Source organism: Oncorhynchus gorbuscha, linkage group LG01 (genome assembly GCF_021184085.1).
Source record: "Oncorhynchus gorbuscha isolate QuinsamMale2020 ecotype Even-year linkage group LG01, OgorEven_v1.0, whole genome shotgun sequence".
Lineage (NCBI taxonomy): Eukaryota > Metazoa > Chordata > Actinopteri > Salmoniformes > Salmonidae > Oncorhynchus > Oncorhynchus gorbuscha.
The window spans coordinates 93,246,847-93,270,819 of NC_060173.1; the positions used below are offsets into that span (position 1 = coordinate 93,246,847).

General features: G+C 43.7%; 2 protein-coding genes and 1 pseudogene across 4 annotated transcripts in view; 1 reads left to right on the forward strand and 2 right to left on the reverse strand.

The window, feature by feature from the left end:
• LOC124046178 (exportin-4) overlaps positions 1 to 6,337 on the forward strand; it is a 53,033-nt gene extending 46,696 nt beyond the window's left edge. Inside the window, exons 17-22 of one of the 3 annotated variants that reach the window (XM_046366287.1) lie at positions 2,135 to 2,428; positions 2,580 to 2,769; positions 4,098 to 4,219; positions 4,341 to 4,589; positions 4,696 to 4,788; positions 4,916 to 6,337. In XM_046366287.1, coding sequence (XP_046222243.1) covers positions 2,135 to 2,428; positions 2,580 to 2,769; positions 4,098 to 4,219; positions 4,341 to 4,589; positions 4,696 to 4,788; positions 4,916 to 5,113 — 1,146 coding nt within the window. In that variant the 3' untranslated portion in view covers positions 5,114 to 6,337. Of the gene's footprint in view, positions 1 to 2,134; positions 2,429 to 2,579; positions 2,770 to 4,085; positions 4,220 to 4,340; positions 4,590 to 4,695; positions 4,789 to 4,915 lie in introns of all 3 variants that reach the window. The other 2 variants (XM_046366278.1, XM_046366295.1) reach the window with 2 other exon arrangements.
• Positions 6,338 to 12,601: 6,264 nt separating this feature from the next.
• Positions 12,602 to 13,822, reverse strand: il17d (interleukin 17d). The gene is made up of 2 exons (XM_046338668.1): positions 13,327 to 13,822; positions 12,602 to 13,241 (listed from the first exon to the last, which is right to left on the reverse strand). The coding sequence occupies exons 1-2, from the start codon at positions 13,623 to 13,625 to the stop codon at positions 12,920 to 12,922; spliced, it is 621 nt and encodes a 206-aa protein (XP_046194624.1). The 5' UTR covers positions 13,626 to 13,822; the 3' UTR covers positions 12,602 to 12,919.
• Positions 13,823 to 14,557: 735 nt separating this feature from the next.
• Positions 14,558 to 23,973, reverse strand: LOC124049019 (annotated as a pseudogene).

Genomic DNA, 23,973 nt, shown 5'->3' on the forward strand with positions numbered 1-23,973 from the left:
GAGCTGGTGTAACTCAGTCAGGTTTGTCGGCCACCTTGCTCGCACACGCCTTTTCAGTTCTGCACACAAATCTTCTATAGGATTGAGATCAGGGCTTTGTGATGGCCACTCCAATATCTTGACTTTGTTGTCCTTAAGCAATTTTGCCACAATTTTGGAAGTATGCTTGGTGTCATTGTCTATTTAGAAGACCCATTTGCGACCAAGCTTTAACTTCCTGACTGAGGTCTTAAGATGTTGCTTCAATATATCCACATCATTTTCCTACCTCATGATGCTATCTATTTTGTGAAGTGCACCAGACCCTCCTGCAGTAAAGCACCCCCACAACATGATGCTGCCATCCCTGTGCTTCACGGTTGGGATGGTGTTCTTCGGCTTGCAAGCCACCCCCTTTCTCCTCCAAACATAACGATGGTCATTATGACCAAACGGTTCTATTTTTGTTTCATCAGACCAGAGGACATTTCTCCAAAAAGTACGATCTTTGTCCCCATGTGCAGTTGCAAACCGTAGTGTGGCTTGTTTATGGCGGTTTTGGAGCAGTGGCTTCTTCCTTGATGAGCGGCCTTCAGGTTATGTCGATATAGGACTTTACTGTGGATATAGATACTTTTGTACCTGTTTCCTCCAGCATCTTCACAAGGTCCTTTGCTGTTGTTCTGGGATTGATTTGCACTTTTCGCACCAAAGAAAGTTAATCTCTAGGAGACAGAATGTGTCTCCTTCCTGAGGGGTATGAAGGCTGCATGGTCCCATGGTGTTTATACTTGCATACTATTGTTTGTACAGATGAACGTGGTCCCTCCAGGTGTTTGGAAAATGCTCCCAAGGATAAACCATACTTTCCTTGACTGATTTCTTTTGATTTTCCCATGATGTCAGGCACTGAGTTTGAAGGTAGGCCTTGAAATACATCCACAGGTACACCTCCAATTGACTCAAGGGATGTCAATTAGCCTATCAGAAGCTTCTAAAGCCATGACATAATTTTCTGGAATTTTGACTTCTGACCCATTGGAATTGTGATAGAGTGAATTATAAGTAAAATAATCTGTCTGTAAACAATTGTTGGATAAATGACTTGTCATGCACAGATGTCCTAACTGACTTGCAAAAACTATAGTTTGTTAACAAGAAATTTGTGGAGTGGTTGAAAATTGAAAAACAAGTTTTAATGACTCCAACCTAAGTGTATGTGAACTTCCGACTTCAACTGTATGTTCTGGCCCCCTGACCATCCGCTCAAGAAAAAATTGGCCCTTGGCTGAATCGAGTTGAGGATCCCTCCATAATTGATGTTGATGATCCGCCCATAATCGCACTTCTGACAGAAATAGTTTGGCTCTCACGGTGCCTCTTTCAGCATTGCACCTGTACTGTTGCTGTAGCTCAATTCTACCTTGCAGAGTTTGCATTTCATCACCTTCTCATTTAACTTCTCAAAGTACTGCCATACAGATCTTTGCAGCTGCTGCTTCCCTGTCTCACTCTCTTCCATTTTTACAACTGTTAACGACTATCTGTGGCAAATCATCATTTATTTCTTCTAAGTGTTACCGATCCCAAATTTGTTTAAACGTCACACCCCTACACTCTGAATCCCTGAATGGAACTAACTTGCGCACACACGCCTTTCCAAGATCCCAGAGAAATGGAGCTATGACTTAAAGCTCTCAAGTTTCATGTCCCTTCAGATTTCCTCTATATAGGCTCTCTTTCCCATAGACTTTAGTTGGTAACAAGTTGTGTGATTAAATGTCTTCCCTACTATGGTGATTCTATTTAACCACTCTCCCTATAGACTTCAGTAAACATACGGTGAAGCCAAAACCATTAGACCTCCCTAGAGTCTATGTTTGATAATGATCCTCATAATGATCTTGAAGGCCATTCTATAGTAATGCAAGACGACTCCAAAGCCATTAGTAGAGATCTATGAATGAGGCGGCAGCTGTCTTGCATTCCAGCTGCTGTGACTAGTGTGTACAGTACAGTGGCCCATTCAAGAAGAAGTGGGAATGAAAATAGCCTGCAGCTGATCTTTGGGCCAGGTTACTGTAAAGCACTTTGTGACAAATGTTGATTGATCACCTCTCTCCCTTCCTTCCTCCCTTCTTTTCTCTTCCTCCAGGTGCTGCACCCCCTCCAGCAGCGCTTCCTCAACCTGATCAACCAGGAGAACTTTCCTCAGATCTGTCAGGAGGAGAGTGTGAAGCGGGAGATCGTTGCCACCCTGGAGGCTCTATGTGGCATCGCCGAGGCAACGCAGATCGACAACGTGGCGTCTCTCTTCAGCTTCCTCATGGACTTCCTGTCCAGTTGCATCGGCCTGATGGAGGTGTACCGCAACACGCCCGAGACGATCAACCTCATCATTGAGGTGTTCGTGGAGGTCGCCCACAAACAGATCTGCTACCTTGGCGAGGTGAGGATAGCAAAAACACTTAATCGCTTTAATAATAACTACACACTTAGAATTACAAATCCCTACACTTGTATTATGTGTAATGTAATCGGATATGGTGCTTCCACTGGAAAGAGTTAACAGCCACCTCTTCTCCCTCTCTGACCCCCAGTCTAAGTCTATGAAGCTGTATGAGGTGTGCCTGACGCTGCTGCAGGTCTACTCTAAGAACAACCTGGGCAGGAAGAGGGCTGATGTGGCTGCTGAGGAGGACCAGTACCAGGACCTGCTGCTCATCATGGAGCTGCTTACCAACCTGCTCTCTAAGGAGTTCATTGACTTCTCAGACACAGGTGTGGACGGTGGGTGTTTGTAGATCTCCACCATCCCCAATGACATTAGTCTGCATTTATGTATGATACTTTCAGTTCCTAGTTAGTTCTCAATACTTATCAAATTTTATTGATCACATACACATATTTAGCAGATGTTATTGCGGGTGTAGCGAAATGCCTGTGTTTCTAGCTCTTAGGCAGTGCAGTAATATCTAACAATACACACAAATCTAAAAGTAAAATAATGGAATTAAGAAATATATAAATTAGGACAAACAATGTTGAGGTGGCATTGACTAAATACAATATATCCATGAGATGAGTAAAGCAGTATGTAAACATTAAAGTGACTAGTGTTCCATTGTTAAAGTGGCCAGTGATTATAAGTACATAGAGCAGCAGCCTCCAAGGTGCAGAACTGAGTAACCAACCGGGTGGTAGCCGGCTAGTGGTGGCTATTTAACAGTCTGATGGCCTTGATAGATAGCTGTTTTTCAGTCTCTCAGTCCCAGCTTTGATGCACCTGTACTGACCTCGCCTTCTGGATGTTAGCGGAGTAAAAAAGCCGTGTCTCAGGTGGTTGTTGTCCTTGATGATCTTTTTGGCCTTCCTGTAGGTGTCCTGGAGGGCAGGCAGTGTGCCTCCGGTGATGCGGTGGGCAGACCGCACCACCCTCTGGAGAGCCCTGCGGTTGTGGGCGGCACAGTTGCAAATACCAGGTGGTGATACAGCCCAACAGGGTGCTCTCTGTTGTGCATCTGCAAAAGTTTCTGAGGGTCTTAGTGGCTAAGCCGTAGGCACTGTTGCGCCTTCTTCACCACATTGTCTGTGTGGGTGGACCATTTCAGATTGTCAGTGACGTATACACCGAGGAACTTGAAGCTTTCCACCTTCTCCACTGCGGTCCTGTCGATGTTTATAGGGATGTGCTCACGCTGCTTTTTCTTGAAGTCCACGATCAGCTCCTTTTGTTTTGACATTGAGGGAGAGGTTGTTTTCCTGGCACTACTCTGCCTCCCTGTAGGCTGTCTCGTCATTGTTGGTAATCAGGCGTACTACTGTTGTGTCGTCTGCAAACTTGATGATTTGAGTTGGAGGCGTGTGTGGCCACGCAGTCCAGAGTGAACAGGGGGTACAGAAGGGGGCTGAGCACGCACCCTTGTCGGGCCCGTGTTGAGGATAAGTAAAGTGGAGGTGTTGTTTCCTACATTCACCACCTGGGGGGCGACCCATCCGGAAGTCCAGGACCCAGTTGTATAGGGTGGATTTCAGGCCATGAGCTTGGCGGGTACTATGGTGAGCTATAGTCAACTTACAGAATCCTCTGGTTTGTGTGTGTGTTGATGGTGGAACAGATGAGGTTTTCCGGGGGCAGGAGCAGGGTTCGGGAGCGGCAGGTCGGTCGGTGTCAGCTGCAGACGTAGTTCTGTTTGGAGTCAACATTATTCTGCCTCTCATGTCTCAGGACCTACTCAAGGTAAGACCCAGGGCCCAGTCTCAATTGTTAAACAATGCTTCTTCCTTCCTCGAAGTAATCACTGATGTACATTGTTACTGTACTACAAACTGTTGTTAAACTGGTTTGTCTGTGTTTTCAGTTCCCGTCTCTGTGTAACCAGTATTACAAGCTTATCACGTTCATCTGTGAGATCTTCCCTGAGAAGATCCCCCAGTTACCAGAGGAGCTGTTTAAGAGTCTCATGTACTCCCTAGAGCTGGGCATGACATCCATGAGTTCAGAGGTCAGCCAGCTGTGTCTGGAGGCTCTGTCTCCCCTGGCTGAGCAGTGTGCAAAGACCCAGGAGAAAGACACGCCCCTCTTCATCGCCACACGCCACTTCCTCAAGGTGAGACACCCCCTCCTGGGATTTCCTCCTAACTACAAGGTCTACTTCATTCCATTATACTCAAAAAGAGGAAATGTTTTGTAATGGAAAATCTCTCCCTCTCCAGTTGGTGTTTGACATGCTGGTACTGCAGAAACACAACACAGAGATCACAGTGGCAGCGGGAGAAGCTCTCTATACACTAGTGTGCCTGCATCAAGTGAGTATCCTTTGTTTTTAAACTTCCTGCACACATCTATCTCATTCTTTTTATTGGCTCTGGTGATCTGGACGTTGTACCTCCTGTCGGCTTCATATGATGATGTAATTTCCTATTCTCTCTCCAGGCGGAGTACCAGGAGCTGGTGGAGTCTCTGCTCGCCACCCAGCGAGACGCCGTCATCTACCAGAGACTGGCCGACGCCTTCAACAAGCTGACGGCCAGCAGCACGCCGCCCAGCATGGACCGCAAGCAGAAGGTGGCCTTCCTCAAGAGTCTGGAGGAGTTTGTGTCCAATGTAGGGGGGCTACTTTGTGTCAAATAACTATTAGCTCCCCTCCCTCCTAGCCCCTCTATATCCAACCCGCTCACAGATCTACCTACCTACCTTGACCACATCTGACCAAGCCAAACCATTGAGAAGACAGACAGACTGAGCTGATGAGCTGCACTGTTAGACTGTGTGGAAAAAAATAGGTGAGGTTGAGACACTCACGGGAGCTGTGGTGTGGACTGGACTAGGGTGTGGTTTGGGCAGGTTCACACCCGCTCCTCCCCCTAATCCCTCCTTTTTCCTCAAAGGCCCCCAGCACAAACGTACAGCTGCTTCGGGGATTACGATTTGGTGGTGGGGGGGTCAGAGAGGGATGAACTTGCCCGCTGTACCCCTCTGTCCCATCATCCAATCATTGTTTACGTTTGCCAGTGGGAGGGTTGGGATGAACACAGGAGGAGAGGCCAATCTGTTCTGAGAACGCTATGCCCCTCCATCTCTCCCCATGCCCATACCCTCTCTCCCCTCCCAGAGTGCCTTGGTTTTCTTGTTTGTGTCGTGTGTCGACTCCAGTGTGTCTGTGTGGCCAAGCTGAGAGGTGTCTTACAGGAACAACTGTGCCCGTCACACACACCAATAACACAGTGGAAGCACACACACACACACACACACATCTCCATGACCACGAGAGGCTAGATCCCACCACCTTCAGGTTGCTGAACCTGTTAACTGGAGGGCCGATGACAAAAAACGATTCACTTCGTCCTCATCAAGTGTGTATATATGTTTGCCCAAAAAAAGTGGGGGAAATTTTAAAACAATGACTGAAAAGTTTTTATATGATGGCAGTGGAGCTGAATTTTTATGGTTATGATCACCTTGAAGAAAAAGGGGGCAAGTTTGAAAACTTTGGATTTTGATTTCTTTATTGTTCTAGATTGTAATTTTATTCTATGCCACCCTTTTGTCTCAGTCCTGACTGCCCACAGGCGATATCCAGAAAATTGGAGGCCTTAGGAAGTTTGGGCCCCTGAAGTTTAGCAATCTTCTCTCTAGTTATATTTTTCTATGTCACAGCCACTATCTCCATTTCAAAACACACTGAATGGAAGCAATAACAAACCAAAAAAGGAACAGAGCCACTTGTTGTAACCATGGCATTTGAGGTGGACTCACTGCCCTTCCTCTGTTTAGACCACTACCCTGGTTCTTTTGGAATGCCTGACTGAATTGTATTGAAATGTAAAAGTGTACATAAACTTATTATATAAAATATGGAGTTGTTTTTTCCTCTTCTGTATAAAGTTTTTCCTCTTCTGTATAAAGTTTTTTTCTATCTCAATGTCCTGTTCTACAGAATATGCAAACAAGTTCCACATCCAGTTTTGATCATTCTTGTCAACATAAAACCCCAAAGTGCTTTCAATATCTCTGAAATAAAAATAGTTTAAATTTAGAAATTATTTTCAGAAAATGACATTTACTGAAGTAAATGTGGTGTGCTTGCTTAGTGTTGAAGTGTTTATGGTTGTGAAATGGTAGGAATAGAGTTTTTGTAGGCTGTTTGTTATAGTGACCTACTTTAAGGTGGTAGGCTAGAGAGTACTATCATAAACCATATGTTTTAGTTTGAACATTCTGAATCATTTGTGGCAGTGATTTAGGTTTAGAATGTTGAAGCTTGCATTCTCCAATTGAAATGAATGGGGATACAACACGCTTTCTAGTTTGAAGTAGGAATGGTAAAAAACCTGTGAAGCCATTAAGATGAGTCAGTCTGCACATGTGAACATTGGTGGTACATTGGTGGTCTTTGTAGCTGAAATGCTTCAGAACAGTCAATGGTGAATACAGTCTGGAGCTTCTATGCTAATTTGAAAGTTATAGTTCAATAATGGAATCCAATCTTTTGACAAGCAATGCAAGTTGTTAGTTTTATACATGTCAAAGTTGGTTTGGAGTTTGTACCTTAACAGTTCAACACAAGTGGTGAATCCAAATACTTATGTAGCTTTTTATACAAAAAAAATGTAAGCTGTATACAAGCACACCATTCCAGACCAGTCTGCATGTTTTATAGTTTAGATGGCATTTCCATCTTCCAACAGACTAGTGATGACCAGAGTTTTCCCCATTAAAGTATATGGCCCCTGAAATGCATTGGGATTTCTCATATGGTTATAATGTCAAAAGTATAAGTAGTATCCCAAAAATGTTTTACAAGCACACTGACAATCATCAGTACCAGTGCCCATCTGCACGTGTTAAAGGTGTAGTTCACGATTTTAAAACGATGTTAGATGGTTCCTCACCCTGAAAGTAGTCTATGGGCCAGGAGAAACCATAATCCATTGTTCAGTTTTCTTTAAACAGTCACTACAAACTTCAGCTAACTTTAGCCACAACACAAGCTAGTTTTTTTTAAGTCTCCAAATCACCTTAAGTAACATCAAACCAAATACAGAGTTTGTTTGAATAGATTTTCAGTGATTTGAACATTATCACTTCCATTGATTGTTAGCAGGTGGTGGCTAATGTTAGCTTTAGTTTGTAGTGGCTGTTTTAAGGATAACTGAACCATGGATTACAGTTTCTCAGGGGGAGGGACCATCTAACATCAAGTTGTAAAATAGAGAACTACTCCTTTAAAGTGAAAGTTATTTATAATTGTTACATGGAAAAAATTGGACCTCCCTGAAATGAAAACGTATGGCCCCTCCCTTCAGCAAAATATATTTAACCTAATCCTCCCTGAACTCTTAAGTGACCTTCCCCTATATATTAAACGATAATTAAGTGGATAAATAACATGCCTACCATTTTTCCTCACTTCTTGGACAGACCAGAGCCTTGTGAAGTTTTAGAAACTCTTCATCCTGTAAGCATTACATGGCAACGCAGGAATTTTGATAGCGCTGTGGGCCAGAAGGTTGTTGGTTCACAGACCACAATGGAGAGACGAGTAAGGGTGGAAAAATGCTTAACATTTCATGCAATTCTAGTCATTTTACCTATTTTTCTCCCCACATTTGTGATATCCTATTGGTAGTTACAGTCTTGTCCCATCACTGCAACTCCCGTACGGACTCGGGAGAGGCGAAGGAGCCATGGATCCTCCAAAACATGATCCTGCCAATGCCACACTGCTTCTTGACACACTGCTCGCTAAACCCGGAAGCCAGTAACGAGAGATTGGAAACCCTAATTGGTCTACATGGACAAGTTCTTGCCTGGTTTAGATCTTATCTGTCGGAAAGATATATTTAGTCTTTGTGGACAGTTCAGTTTTAGGACCGCTATTGTTTTCACTATATGTTCTACCTCTTGGTGACGTCATTCGGAAACAGAACTTTCACCGCTATGTGGACGACACACAGCTGTACATTGTGATTAAACATGGTGAAGCCTTAAAATTGCCTGTACTAGAAGCCTGTGTTTCAGACATAAGGAAGTGGATGGTGGCAAATGTTTTACTTTTAAACTCGGACAAAACAGAGATGCTAGTTCTAGGTTCCAAGAAACAAAGTGATCTGCTGTTGGATCTGACAATCTTGATGGTACAGTCGTCTCAAATAAAACTGTGAAGGACCTCTGCGTTACTCTGGGCCCTGGTCTTCATCGACATGGCCAAGGCTTTCGACTGTGTCAATCACCGCGTTCTTATCGGCAGACTCAATAGCCTTGGTTTCTCAAATGATTGCCTAGCCTGGTTCGCCAACTACTTCTCAGGCAGAGTTCAGTGTGTCAAATCAGTGGGGCTGTTGTCCGGACCTCGCAGTCTCTATGGGGGTGCCACAGGGTTCAATTCTCGGGCCGACTCTTTTTCTCTGTTTATATTAATGATGTCGCTCTTACTGCTGGTGATTCTCTGATCCAGCTCTACGCAGGCAACACGATTCTGTATACATCAGGCCTTTTTTTGGACACTGTGTTAACAAACCTCCAAACGAGCTTCAATGCCATACAACCCTCCTGCCATGGCCTCCAACTGCTTTTAAATGCTAGTAAAACTACATGCATGCTCTTCAACCAATTGTTGCTGGCACCCGCCCGCTCGACTAGCATTACTACTCTGGATGGTTCTGACTTAGAATATGTGGACAACTTCAAATACCTAGGTGTCTGGTTAGACTGTAAACTCTCCTAGAGTCACATTAAGCATCTCCAATCCAAAATTAAATCTAGAATTGGCTTCCTATTTCTCAACAAAGCCTCCTTCACTCATGCTGCCAAACATACCCTTGTAAAACTGACTATCCTACCTATCCTTGACTACGGCGATATCATTTACAAAATAGCCTCCAACACTCTACTCAGCAAACTGGATGTAGTCTATCACACTGCCACCCGTTTTGTCATCAAAACCCCATATACCACCCACCACTGCTACCTGTATGCTCTCGTTGGTTGGCCCTCACTACATATTCGTCGCCAAATCCACAGGCCCCAGGTCATCTATAAGTCTTTGCTAGGTAAAGCCCCAGTTCTCTGCTGCCATTGACTGGAATGAATTGCAAAAATCACTTATATCTCCCTCTGTAACTTTAAGCATCAGCTGTCAGAGCATCTTACCGATCACTGTACCTGTACAAAGCCAATCTGTAAATACCACACCCAACTACCCTCATCCCCATATTGTTATTTATCCTCTTGCTCTTTTGCAACCCAGTATCTTCACTTACATCACTTACATCATCTGCACATCTACCACTCCAGTGTTAATGCTAAATTGTAAATATGTTGCCTCTATGGCCTATTTATTGCCATAACTCCCTACTCTTTCTACATTTGCACACACTGTACATTGATTTTTCTGTGTCATTGACTGTATGTTTGTTTATGTGTAACTCTGTGTTGTTGTTTTTGTCACACTGTTTTTAACCATTTTAACCATTATTCAACCATGCTGGTCATTTATGAACATTTGAACATCTTGGCCACGTTCTGTTATAATCTCCACCCGGCACAGCCAGAAGAGGACTGGCCACCCCACATATGCTCTCTCTAATTCTCTCTTTCTTTCTCTCTCTCGGAGGACCTGAGCCCTAGGACCGTGCCCCAGGACTACCTGACATGATGGCTCCTTGCTGTCCCCAGTCCACCTGACTGTGCTGCTGCTCCAGTTTCAACTGTTCTGCCTTATTATTATTTGACCATGCTGGTCATTTATGAACATTTGAACATCTTGGTCATGTTCTGTTATAATCTTTACCCGGCACAGCCAGAAGAGGACTGGCCACCCCACATAGCCCGGTTCCTCTCTAGGTTTCTTCCTAGGTTTTGGCCTTTAGGGAGTTTTTCCTAGCCACCGTGCTTTTACACCTGCATTGTTTGCTGTTTGGGGTTTTAGGCTGGGTTTCTGTACAGCACTTTGAGATATCAGCTGATGTACGAAGGGCTATATAAATAAATTTGATTTGATTTGTTTTGCTTTATCTTGGCCAGGTCGCAGTTTTAAATGAGAACTTGTTCTCACCTGGCCTACCTGGTTGAATAAGGGTGAAATAAATCAAATAGGAGGGGTGCGTCACTTGAGTGGGTTGAGTCAGACGTGATCTTCCTGTCTGGTTTTGTGCCCCCTTGGTGGAGGGGATCTTGTGTGGTAGAGGGGATCTTTCGTGGGCTATTCTCAGCCTTGTCTCAGGGTAGTAAGTTGATGGTCTGTTGATATCCCTCTAGTGTTGTTGGGGCTGTGCTTTGGCAAAATAGGTCAGTCTGTTATATCTGGTGTATTTCTCCTGTGTTATCTGTTGTCATGTGCGAATTTAAGAATGTTCCCTCTAATTCTCTCTCTCTTCCTCTCTACCCCCTCTCCCAGAGGACCTGAGCCCTAGGACCATGCCTCAGGACTACCTGGCCTGATGACTCCTTGCTGTCCCCTGTCCACCTGGTTGTGCTGCTGCTCCAGTTTCAACTGTTCTGCCTGCAATGGAACCCTGACCTGTTCACCAGACGTGTTACCTTGTCCCGGACCTGCTGTTTTCGACCCTCTCTCTTTCTATCGCACTTGCTGTCTCGACCTCTGAATGCTCGGCTATGAAAAGCCAACTGACATTTACTCCTGAGTTACTGACCTGTTGCACCCTCTACAACCCTGCTGGTCATCTATGAACATTTGAACATCTTGAAGAACAATCTGGCCTTAATGCATGTACTCTTATCATTTCTACCTGGCACAGCCAGAAGAGGACTGGTCACCCCTCAGAGCCTGGTTCCTCTCTAGGTTTCTTCCTAGGTTCCTGCTTTTCTAGAGAGTTTTCCTGTGCTTCATTGCTTGCGGTTTGGGGTTTTAGGCTGGGTTTCTGTATAACACTTTGTGACATCTGCTGATGTAAAAAGGGCTTTATAAATACATTTGATTAATTGATTGGTATTGTTGATCATTTTAACTTGTCTTAAAGCTTTTATGATAGGCCTAGTAGGAGGATAGGTTATTGGTCATTTAGTTTTAAACCTCGCATGGGGGGTCAAGGTTTTTCCACCCCGCACGGATTATTTGTTTCTTAATAAGCCAAAACTTTATTAAAGTTGTCATTCAATGTTTCTATAGGCTATTAATGTTATTTGTTCTAGCTTATTATTAGTTCCCTGGCTACCTTGTGTTTTTAGGCTATTCAAACAATGTTTGAGAGGGATTCTTTATTCATCGTTTTATCAGGAGAAAACCATGCATAAAACGATGAACGTGGATAGCCCAAAGTCATACAAAGCCTATCAAATGGAGAGAGAATGGAATATAGCTTGTCTTTTTATAACCACTAGACACAATATAGTTAGGAATAGGTTTAGGATATGAGGCCCATGCATCCGCTCTCGACTTACATTCCTCTCTTGCGTTCTGTATATAACATATTGAAATAAGCTATCGGGAATAGGACAATTACTCGAGTGCTGCCCTGCTGTGCACTGCTGACTCTGTTTTTTACTGCGCTGCGCCAGTAAAGATCAAATAGGCTAAACCACCATCTATCACATCGCTATGTCGTCACCATCGACAATGGCTGTCAATCATCGTCAATAGACGATACTATCGTAATATCGCCAACCCTACTGGTAAGGCATTCCGGATTATAGAACGAGCCTCACCAAGGTCGCACAGACTGTCAAGTACCTGGCCAAGGGCAAGGTGCTGCCCTGCACTGGTGAACCTCACATAGCTGTGCACTTTTGCTTGTGTCCTTCTCCACACCTAAAACAGTACACATTGTATTCATACATATTAATGGTTCTCTGTAGCTTTTTGATCTAATCCCTCCTGCTCCACCGCTCTCCCTCCCTCATCATGAAACATTATGGTTCAGACACACTTATGGGTCTGAATATATGCAGCTTCCTCCCTAACCACAAGCTGGCTGCTACTTCAACCCGTTGTTTATAAATGTCCTTACTGGCTGGTGATATCTGACATTCATCCATCCCACAGAACGGACTTGACTGATGTTGTCTGTGACTGTCCCAAGGAAGGCCAACATGTTGGGCAATGACCATTGCCTGTCAAGACTTCCAATGTTTCATTTTGGGGACCATGATAACAAAGACTCGGGGGATGGTTTTTAATGATTTCTTGTCCCTTATGAAAGAATTCTGAAGTGAATAATGGTATTCATGTATGCTTGACCTCAGTGTAAATAATATTTCATATACACACACAGAAAATACAAATTTATGAAAGCCTGGAAACATGCTTAGATGATCATGAAATATAATTCCATTCACCAGCAGGTGGCAGTGTGTGTCTAGAGTTATATTACTGTTCAAAAGCTGCTGCTGCTGCTAGGTACACCGTGTTGTGTTATACAGCCAACCATCCATGTTCATACGGCCCTTTATTCTATTGCCTTGCTTTCCATGGATGTTTTATATGTTCTTGACGTTGGAGCTGAGCTCGTCAGCTTTTGTCTGTTCTCTCTCCAGGCTCTGGTTGCTGCTCTGCGCATCCCTATCCTTCTCCAGCAGGGGAACACAGGTGCACCCCACGGCCACAGATACGTAGCTCTCTGTGTATGAGTGGCGCCCCCCAACGCAGGAACCTGTGCGTCGCAGGATGACGGAGGGCATGTACACGGGGGTGCTGCGGTACTGGTCGCTCTCCTGACCAAAAGGTCCTATCAGACAGCCTTTACACAAGCAATATGCCTCGGGTATGAACCTGGGATACCTGGCGGGGTCGTGGGAGATCCTGTTGAAGGGGAACCATATATAATTATATTGACCCATTAATAATTACTGTGGCCCACTTGACATTTAGACCCAGGTATTCCTACCTGTATGCCCAGGGAGACAGGCTGAGAAGGTTGACGGGAATCCGAGACTTCCTGTCGGGGACAGGGCGTCCCCCTGATGGGCAGGTGAGATTCTTCCGCTCCAATGGTGCAAGCTGCAGAGTGTGGTGGAACGCACTCAGGACGCCCACCGAAAGCCGCCCAAACATCTGCTCGAGGATTTCTTCCGGTAAATCCAAACACTGTCGGCCCCGGGTGGACTTCTTGGACACCTTGGCTACCGATGCCACATCGCATAACAGCACCAGAAGCAAACACGCGGAAGATACTCGACCAAACATCGTTGCGCACTTCTGTTGGATACGAAATTGTAAACTTTTACCGCAAAGAGAGAAAAAAATGTATTGTCAGGCTATACAGCATTGGTTTAGAACCCCTTATATAGTTTTTGACGTCTGCGAAAACTTCCGTCTGTTTTCGGGTCCTCCCATGTCATTCTTGTTGCGCAGATGGAAACATTGCACTGCGCTCTGAGTCACTCGAATGGTTGCCGAACTGCAGGTACTCATCCAGCTATTTCCCACTCTGAAATATTTTCGGGATAGAATGGACAGCCGTAATAGGAAATGTTTGGTTGATTATGACAATAATTCATCCACCTGCGCACGGCAAGGTTCATACTTTCAACTTTCCGTATCTACAATGCAATATTTTAAAGGTGGAGTTGTGTTGTATAATGCGGAGTGCCTGGATACAGCCCTTAACTGTGGTATATTGGCCATAGATCCCAGAGGTGCCTTATTGCAATTATAAACTGGTTCCCAACATAACTAGAAGAGTAAAAATACATGTTTTGTCAAATCCGTGGTAGAGGAGTTATTTATTTTTGTCGTGTGAAAGTTACCATTCCTGTGTCTGTGAGAAGAATTCCAAAATCACTTCATCTTTGCATCTTGGGACAGTATAATAGTTGTACTATTATTGTACTATTATACAGTCTGATATACCACAGCTTTCAGAAAATCAACATTCAGGGCTTGAACAACCTGGTTTATAATTAATCTTTTTAACATCCAAATCCATGCATCCAAAATTAACAAGAGCATGTATGGTGAATCTGTATGGTTATCTGAAAATAGACAAATCAGATGCATATATGCACTTCTTTGCCTCAGTCAGAACACAAAAAGCCAGGGAAGACTTTTGGATTAGAATAAATAGTGCTTTGCAATATAAACATCTTTTATAAAGTATACATTTAAATGAGGAGCCTCTAAACTGGGTTAAAACTGTATTACTGTCCTGAGGTTACTATAGAGTTAATAACAATGGATTTTCCCAGAAAGTTTCCAGGTGATAAAATGCATCAAGGCTAGCATATGGGAAAATAATCATCTCAGTTTGCACCACTCTGGTGGAATGCGATGTATAGATTCTTTGAACTTGTTGTTCACATATGATCCGGATCCATGCTATAGTAGCGGGTCCAAGATCCAGGACCAGAGTACCAGGTATTGTAATGAGACAGCGTGAGTCGCATGGAACTTTTTTGCCCATTGTAAACAAGCTACCGAACTAGCTCACTAACATCATGTAGAATGTGCGGCTTGCTAATCGCACCCTGAAACTGTTATTTTCAGGTCTTGTGAAGCAAAACATGTTCTGTAGAATTCTCACAAAACGCTCCAGGAAACTGAACCAGTGTACTGAATTTCATATGTGAAAACGCCCTTACTGTCAAGGAGGGGAGGAGGAAATCAGGGGAACTTGGAACTGGCTACTCTGGTAGTAGGTCGTCTCCCAACTCTTCATCAGCAAAGTCGTCATCCTCTATGTGCTTCTTGGATGCAGTCTTTGGTGGATCCACATAGGAGGCATCTACACAGACACAGACACATTCAGTTACTATTGATTATCATATTGCACACATGATCACTCGCCATATGTGGCAACTGTGTACCACACTCCCTGCAGATACTGTGGGGTGTCCACAGTGACACCCACGTTAGAAATGTGAAATGTATAAACTATCGTAGTAGCACAGACTACAAATATTGTAAGGGGAGCACAAGACCAATCCCCTGAAAATAAATGTTTGGAAAGAGAGGGTAAGTTACTTCATGAAGGTGACAGCTGTGTTAGTGCTGACAGAGAGGTAGAGTGTGTGGTCTATAGTCCACTGCCTATAGACAGATGGATGGCATACTGCTTTTCTCTATATAAGTCTGTTTAGTCTGGGCCTCTGTCATGCTTCTGTCCACAAGGTGTTAAGATGGATCAGGGGCCTGACGTGAAAATGGTGGCAAAGAGGAAAGAGTTGGAACACCATTGAAAGACTGCGGTAGATCTGTACAATGGATGACAAAAAACCTACACTGCAAGTCTTCACTGTTGAAAGTGGGAGGCAGTGTGTGTGTCTCATCTATGTCTCACTGGCTGCTGACCTCGAAGGGTTCATTGGTGCCTTCATATTGGCTCTCAGCCTTGGATCTGGTGCCATGGCTGCGGTGCCCACTGTCTGAGAAAACACAGGCACAGGATGAACCTGCTTGCCTACTGTTGGAACTGGCCCCTTCAATACCCTGTAACTGCATGGATCACATTTAGCAATGATTGTTACACTCTGTTAGAGAGGGATAAACAATGAGAGGCTGTTTAATACCACATGCTTCTCTGTCCTCTGTGTGTGTTTGAGAGAAAGGAGGGAGAGGGAATGTGTGGCAGCTCTAGGCTCAGATGATAGGTCCGTATGGCGGTCCAGAAAAGTGGGGGACAGGCAAGAGACACTCACATCTGGCAACCAGGTAGTCATGGAAACAACTCCAACCACAAAAACAGGAAGAGGAGGAGGCCCAATATTCCGTTGGCCCTCACAATCCTCAAATCACAGCCTATCAAAGGCCTCACTCACCCAAAAAAATTCAGTGAGATTTCCAGTGGAAAAGCAGCCCCTTTTTCTGCCTCAAAACGGAGAAAAAAAAAGTACTGCACATACCATGAGTGTCTAGCTATGTATTTCCCTGTCAAAGGGTCAGCTGTCAACTGTTGGTGCGATCAGACCTCCCTGCGCAAGAAGAGGATCAGCTTACACGTTTAGATCAAAGGGAACCATTGATTTGGAAGTGTCTGAGAAGTGCTTTTAAATCATACTGGATCCTCAGTTACAGAGTAGTCATAAGTAGATGACTTTGCTGAAGTAAAATAACCGTAATAACAACCCCAGTTTTTAATAACGACCACTCAAATGTGCGTGTACAAGCACTATGTATTCAGAGTTAGTAGTCAAGAGGGTCAAAAGAGGGGAAAGTCTTAGGGGTGTATGCAAGAAGGGAGGTTCTCTCATATCGGAGAGCATTTTCAGCTCTCTCTTTGCAATGTGATCAGTGCAAACATTCTCTTGAGGTGGCGAGTTACAGGAGGGAGTCATTCCTGGCACACATAGCTAACAGCAGCCTGCTAGAAGACTTCTTGGACGCTGTGAATTGGGAATGTAGAGCTAGACTGTAGTTCAGTCATTGAATTTGAGAATTAAAATGTTGGTGTTTCTTTTTCTAACATACTGGAAAACTTTCATTCCTTCACTTTTACCTAAACAGTTACTTTATACCTTAACACTGTCATCTGGCTTAGTGTATTTGACAAAAAAAAGATGTAGTCATTACTTTCATGAGAAATGGAGTAAAGTAATGCCTGACTTGTTCAAATTGGGTAGCATTATTACAGTTACTTTGTCAAACAACGCGTGCGTAACTTTCAGAATCATATCTCTACCGGGTGTGTTTCCATGATCCGATCTCCACTTGTTTCCTCATTTAGCTCGAGGGAGCGGGGAAATTAGGGTGTTTGGAGAAATGTCATGACAGCTGCTGTCCATAGAAATGTATAGGAGGGTTCATCTCTGATCTTTGCCATTGATCGCTCCTGTGATAGCAAAGCCCACAGAGGGCTTCCCCCCATCTAGTGGCAAGTGTGCCCTCTATACATCTCTGAGTCCGTGTACGTGCGGTCTATAACCAGTACTGGTTAGGATAGGAAATCTGTACAGATGTTTGGCTTAGAGTCTATATGGCTAATTAAGTAGCCCGTGAGTTCTGCGCTATCACAGGAAAGCAGTGCCACAGATGAGACATTGTTGATCAAACCTGAGTTAGTAAGTAGCCTGTTTGGTAGAGCGCGCAGCTCGCCATGCTCCCTCCAGCTGTCGAACAAACAGATATTTTTCATAAAAGTAACACAAATAAATAACGCCTTACTTTCCACACACACTAATATTGTAGTGTGTGTTAAATGTAATGACTAACTTTTTTAAAGTAACTAATCCCAACACAGCAGAGGACTGTGTTTAGGCCCGGGATGAAGGAGAGAACAGATCCAGAAGACAGACGTGGAAGGAGAAAAGGAAGACAGAAGAGTGACAGGGAAGAACAAGGATAGTTTAATGGATCAAGCTAGAGCAGCATGAAGCGAGCACAAAGGGAATTGAAAACGACAGTTGGAGAGTAAATCGTGTGGTATGTCTTTGTGTGAAGGGTTAGCACACTGTGTGTGATCTACTGAGGATCCTAATAAAACACCAAATGCTAGACCAATCTGCCACACACAAAGTGTACCAGTGTCCTGCTCATCTGCTTCGTTATCCATCACTGAAGGGCCATCAGAGAATAAAAAAAGAGGAGTAAATGACTGGAAGACTAAGCTTGTGTAAACATTTGTACAATTCCACTTCACTACCGAGTGCTGATGGAGGATTAGCTGTGTTGTTTGAAGAACATGGCATGATAATTATTGCTTCAACACTGAAAACATCAGCAAGTATACTGCATACTGTAGAACTAAGCCATTACTATTATAACATAAAATGGCAGAGCATATCTAGCGTAGGAAACCACAATAACTAGTCTGGTCATGGACAAATTTCAGAGATTCTTGTTAGTACAGAAAAGTAACAGCTGGATTAAAAGTATTGGAAAGGGGCATATACTGTATCTACACAGAGAAGGCTTGTACTGATGGCCTTCATAGGTGGGGTGCGGACCGGGTCAGAAGTACCCCTTGTCGAAACACACCCAGGTACCACAGTGGGGCAAAGAGCGATTTAGAAAAGGTTAATTGAATAGGTAGGAAAGAGTTACTATCAGAAGAGAAACTCCGGGTCAGAGATGTAATGGAAATGTATTGGGTTAGGATTAGCAACAGTGGGATTAGACAGATAAACATCATGTCATACTGAAAGTCTGAAACAGCTCTTTCTCTATTACTATCTAATGTCTGTTCGGACCAATGCCTTCTTAGGCGTTGTGCGGACAGGGTTCGGGGTGCCCAATTTCATGACAGCAGTGAAGAGAAAATAGATAATTGGTTAAATTAATTTTTGTGAGTGATTACAATCCAAATATAACTAAACAGGGTTGGAAATGTGTGTCGACATATGGAGGTGTTCAGGGTCCTGTTGTAGCCGGGTCAATCACCACTGCTGGCGCTGCCCTCTCTCCGGGCCCCTCTAGCACTGCCCTCCCTTGGCGACTTAAAGTGGAGAGAGAGAGAGAGCGATGTCTCTGTTCAAATCCACCATCAACCAAAACAACAACACAGACACTCTGATTTATCCAACTGTTTGTTGGTTTCTATAGTGAAAACAAAGAGACTTGCAGAGAGCAAAAATAGCCACAGACATTAGAGTTGATCATGTCAGCAAAGCCTGGGCCAGTTAACAACAGAGCAGGAATGAGAGATTCGCTCCATAGAAGGACCGTTCTGATCCAAGAAAATCTCAATGCCGATTTAGGAGCAGATGGTTCTGATTCAGTGAGATGTCAGTATTCTCTGTCTGTTTTACGTAGGAAAGACACAGTGAAGCCAAAGTCTCCAGTGGCCTCAAATGGTGTTGTGTCACTGTCAGTAGCCTTAGACAAGAGTGTAGTGAGTAAGTAGAGTACCTGATCTCTGATCTCCTTCTCCACCCTCTTCAGTTTGGTGGCGTATTTCTGGACCTCTTTCAGACCCATGTCTGTGCACAGCCTCACCAGAAAACCCAGGCCTGTAGGGGGTCATGGGAAAAACACACACCCATAGATCAGCATCAATACATAATTGTTTATAAACCGTTACATTAGAGAAGTAATGCTGAGAGGACAAGAAGGGATTGGGTGGATTACATTCAACGTTTTCCAGGAATTTCTGGTCGATGTCTTTGTAAGTCTCCAGGGCTTTCTGGTTTCCTGAGGATGAAGGAACAAGGAGCAGCAGTGTTCAGGTTATTGCACATGGGATTATTTCTGTCTTGGTAAGGGTGACATTCATTCTGAATAAATGTTTTTTATTTACATAATAACTCACTTTGACGTGGATGATAAACTCACCATTTCTCCTGTAGCAGCTGGTCACCATAAACTGCCACCGTCATGGCCAGGTCAGTATAGTGGTCAGCCTGGTCATAGTCCTTCTTGTGATGAGTCAGAGCTAATCTCACCAAGAGATCTACATATGCCATACAGTTCAAGGAAGTACGCTAATGATGATTGAACATAGGAGTATTTCCCTAATATGACTATATAATATTGATAATCAGAATGAGAGGGTCTTGCCAGGAAGTAGAGGAAGGAGAGCTTCGTGGCTGCAGCACTCTTCCCTCTGCTGTCTTTCTTCTCAAACGTCTTCAGAGTCTCCTCAGCCTGTGGAAGGAACCCCATCACTTACCATCACTATAACATTTACACACTCATATAGCATACAAACACACACCTCACAACATCTGACAAGGGCATTACACATATACTCATTTGTTTGTAACACATACCTCAAGCTTAAGAGCCATGGAGAAAAGGAAAACAAACCAAATGGAGGGAGTAAAGAGGAGAAAAGCTGTGGTGAAACAGCCGAAGGGAGAAACTGATACATAGACAGAAAATACAGCGTATACACATACAGCCAGGATGGAGTGAAAAGGGGAAAAATGCAGTTTCCTTCATGTGGTACACGGGAAGACTGTTCACAGTCGGTGGCACACACCAAGTCCCTCGGTCTCAGGTAGGTGATGGCTTTGGTGATCTCTAGGTCGTTTTACTGGAAACTCTTCACCATGTTCACACACCTACAGAAACAACCACACCGAGTATTGCCATTACTGTACCAAGGGGACGCCAGGCCACATTTACCCTGTATTGCCCTCTAGTGTTGAGGTTTGGAAAAACACTAGTCAAATCCAGCAGCGAATGTCGGGGAGATGAGCTTGGCTGATGTCATGATTCATTTTTCAGCCAGGGCTTTCCTGCAGTCAAGAGAACAGATTCCAGTGGCCAAATACAATGACTGAAACATTTCATACAGATGAACAGTGATGTTTTGTATAATGTATAAATAAGACTGTTTACAGTTCTCTCTCCATCTGGTGAAGCTTGTTGTTCTTGATGGCTTCAAACACCAGGTTGGCATGGGTGTCATCCTGAAAACAAATCTAACGTGGATGACGTTAGAAGCATAACATGCAGCAAGTGCTACTACAATAAAGCCTAGAACTTACCATGTGGTGAAGCGTGCAGACTGGACTCCTAGTGTAGTGTACACTTCACTGTGCTGACTATGTTCGGTTTGAGAATAGAATAGAAGTGCCCATGTTGGGTGGGATGTACTTGTTGATCCCCCAGAAGACACAGATGAGCTTCTGAAAAGCCTTCTTCATCCTTTCTATGTCTCCAATGGCGTGGTAACACACAGGATCAAGTTAAAGCTGTTGGGGCTCTCGCTCAGGGCGTCGGAGTACTTGCCCATGGGGATGACGACGACATTGATGTTCTGCATGACCTTTATCCTTCTGCTTGAAGTAGATGTTGGTCAGAAAGAAAGTAAAAAATGGTTTTCTGACAAACAGGTTTTTGGCCTAGTAATGCTCATCAGTGCTGGTCTGTCATTTCAGGGGCTAATCTAAAATATGACATCCTTCTCCCACCCACCTGCGTTACTGAACATCTTGTTCTTTACGATGACCTGGTAAGTGTTCAGGGCCTCTGCGTACATGTCATTGTTAGTGTATTGAGTCACCAAGTTAATAAAATACCAAAATATCAACTCTGATCCCCATGATCGGACCAAAATTGACCTTAAATACATTGTGTCTCACAAGCAGGTGAGGTCCAGGTGATGTGGACTGATTAGTATTTCTATTGACTGTTATTGTACTCACAGAGCAGGTGAGGTCCAGGTTGATGTGGACTGATTAGTATTTCTATTGACAGTTGTTATTGTACTCACAGAGCAGGTGAGGTCCAGGTTGATGTGGACTGATTAGTATTTCTATTGACAGTTGTTATTGTACTCACAGAGCAGGTGAGGTCCAGGTTGATGTGGACTGATTAGTATTTCTATTGACAGTTGTTATTGTACTCACAGAGCAGGTGAGGTCCAGGTTGATGTGGACTGATTAGTATTTCTATTGACAGTTGTTATTGTACTCACAGAGCAGGTGAGGTCCAGGTGATGTGGACTGATTAGTATTTCTATTGACTGTTATTGTACTCACAGAGCAGGTGAGGTCCAGGTGATGTGGACTGATTAGTATTTCTATTGACAGTTGTTATTGTACTCACAGAGCAGGTGAGGTCCAGGTTGATGTGGACTGATTAGTATTTCTATTGACAGTTGTTATTGTACTCACAGAGCAGGTGAGGTCCAGGTGATGTGGACTGATTAGTATTTCTATTGACAGTTGTTATTGTACTCACAGAGCAGGTGAGGTCCAGGTTGATGTGGACTGATTAGTATTTCTATTGACTGTTATTGTACTCACAGAGCAGGTGAGGTCCAGGTGATGTGGACTGATTAGTATTTCTATTGACTGTTATTGTACTCTATTGACAGAGCAGGTGAGGTCCAGGTTGATGTGGACTGATTAGTATTTCTATTGACAGTTGTTATTGTACTCACAGAGCAGGTGAGGTCCAGGTGATGTGGACTGATTAGTATTTCTATTGACTGTTGTTATTGTACTCACAGAGCAGGTGAGGTCCAGGTTGATGTGGACTGATTAGTATTTCTATTGACAGTTGTTATTGTACTCACAGAGCAGGTGAGGTCCAGGTTGATGTGGACTGATTAGTATTTCTATTGACAGTTGTTATTGTACTCACAGAGCAGGTGAGGTCCAGGTGATGTGGACTGATTAGTATTTCTATTGACAGTTGTTATTGTACTCACAGAGCAGGTGAGGTCCAGGTTGATGTGGACTGATTAGTATTTCTATTGACAGTTGTTATTGTACTCACAGAGCAGGTGAGGTCCAGGTTGATGTGGACTGATTAGTATTTCTATTGACAGTTGTTATTGTACTCACAGAGCAGGTGAGGTCCAGGTTGATGTGGACTGATTAGTATTTCTATTGACAGTTGTTATTGTACTCACAGAGCAGGTGAGGTCCAGGTTGATGTGGACTGATTAGTATTTCTATTGACAGTTGTTATTGTACTCACAGAGCAGGTGAGGTCCAGGTTGATGTGGACTGATTAGTATTTCTATTGACAGTTGTTATTGTACTCACAGAGCAGGTGAGGTCCAGGTTGATGTGGACTGATTAGTATTTCTATTGACAGTTGTTATTGTACTCACAGAGCAGGTGAGGTCCAGGTTGATGTGGACTGATTAGTATTTCTATTGACAGTTGTTATTGTACTCACAGAGCAGGTGAGGTCCAGGTTGATGTGGACTGATTAGTATTTCTATTGACAGTTGTTATTGTACTCACAGAGCAGGTGAGGTCCAGGTTGATGTGGACTGATTAGTATTTCTATTGACTGTTATTGTACTCACAGAGCAGGTGAGGTCCAGGTTGATGTGGACTGATTAGTATTTCTATTGACAGTTGTTATTGTACTCACAGAGCAGGTGAGGTCCAGGTTGATGTGGACTGATTAGTATTTCTATTGACAGTTGTTATTGTACTCACAGAGCAGGTGAGGTCCAGGTTGATGTGGACTGATTAGTATTTCTATTGACAGTTGTTATTGTACTCACAGAGCAGGTGAGGTCCAGGTTGATGTGGACTGATTAGTATTTCTATTGACAGTTGTTATTGTACTCACAGAGCAGGTGAGGTCCAGGTGATGTGGACTGATTAGTATTTCTATTGACTGTTATTGTACTCACAGAGCAGGTGAGGTCCAGGTTGATGTGGACTGATTAGTATTTCTATTGACAGTTGTTATTGTACTCACAGAGCAGGTGAGGTCCAGGTTGATGTGGACTGATTAGTATTTCTATTGACAGTTGTTATTGTACTCACAGAGCAGGTGAGGTCCAGGTTGATGTGGACTGATTAGTATTTCTATTGACAGTTGTTATTGTACTCACAGAGCAGGTGAGGTCCAGGTTGATGTGGACTGATTAGTATTTCTATTGACAGTTGTTATTGTACTCACAGAGCAGGTGAGGTCCAGGTTGGTGTGGTCTGCATTGCCTGATTGCCCCCTTTGTCTCACCAATGCTCTGTCCTTCCACCCTGCCTCTATCTAGGGCAGGGGTTCCAAAACTTTTTTTGGCCCATGACCCCATTTTAATATCTAAAAATTATTGTGACCCCAACCATGTGGAAAAATAATTATGTAATAAACAGCCAATGATTCGTTTTTTAATTGGGGCCATGGCAATCAATTGCAAAACATTCTAACAGTATTTCTGATTGTATACTCAACTCACCATCAT

What these genes read in the sequence shown, in the direction of transcription:
- il17d (XM_046338668.1), bottom strand. Translation starts at nt 13,625, where the DNA reads ATGTTTGGTCGAGTATCTTCCGCGTGTTTGCTTCTGGTGCTGTTATGC. An exon ending in CTGTCTCCCTGGGCATACAG is followed by an intron (nt 13,242 to 13,326) that starts GTAGGAATACCT and finishes CCCCTTCAACAG; the next exon opens with GATCTCCCACGACCCCGCCA.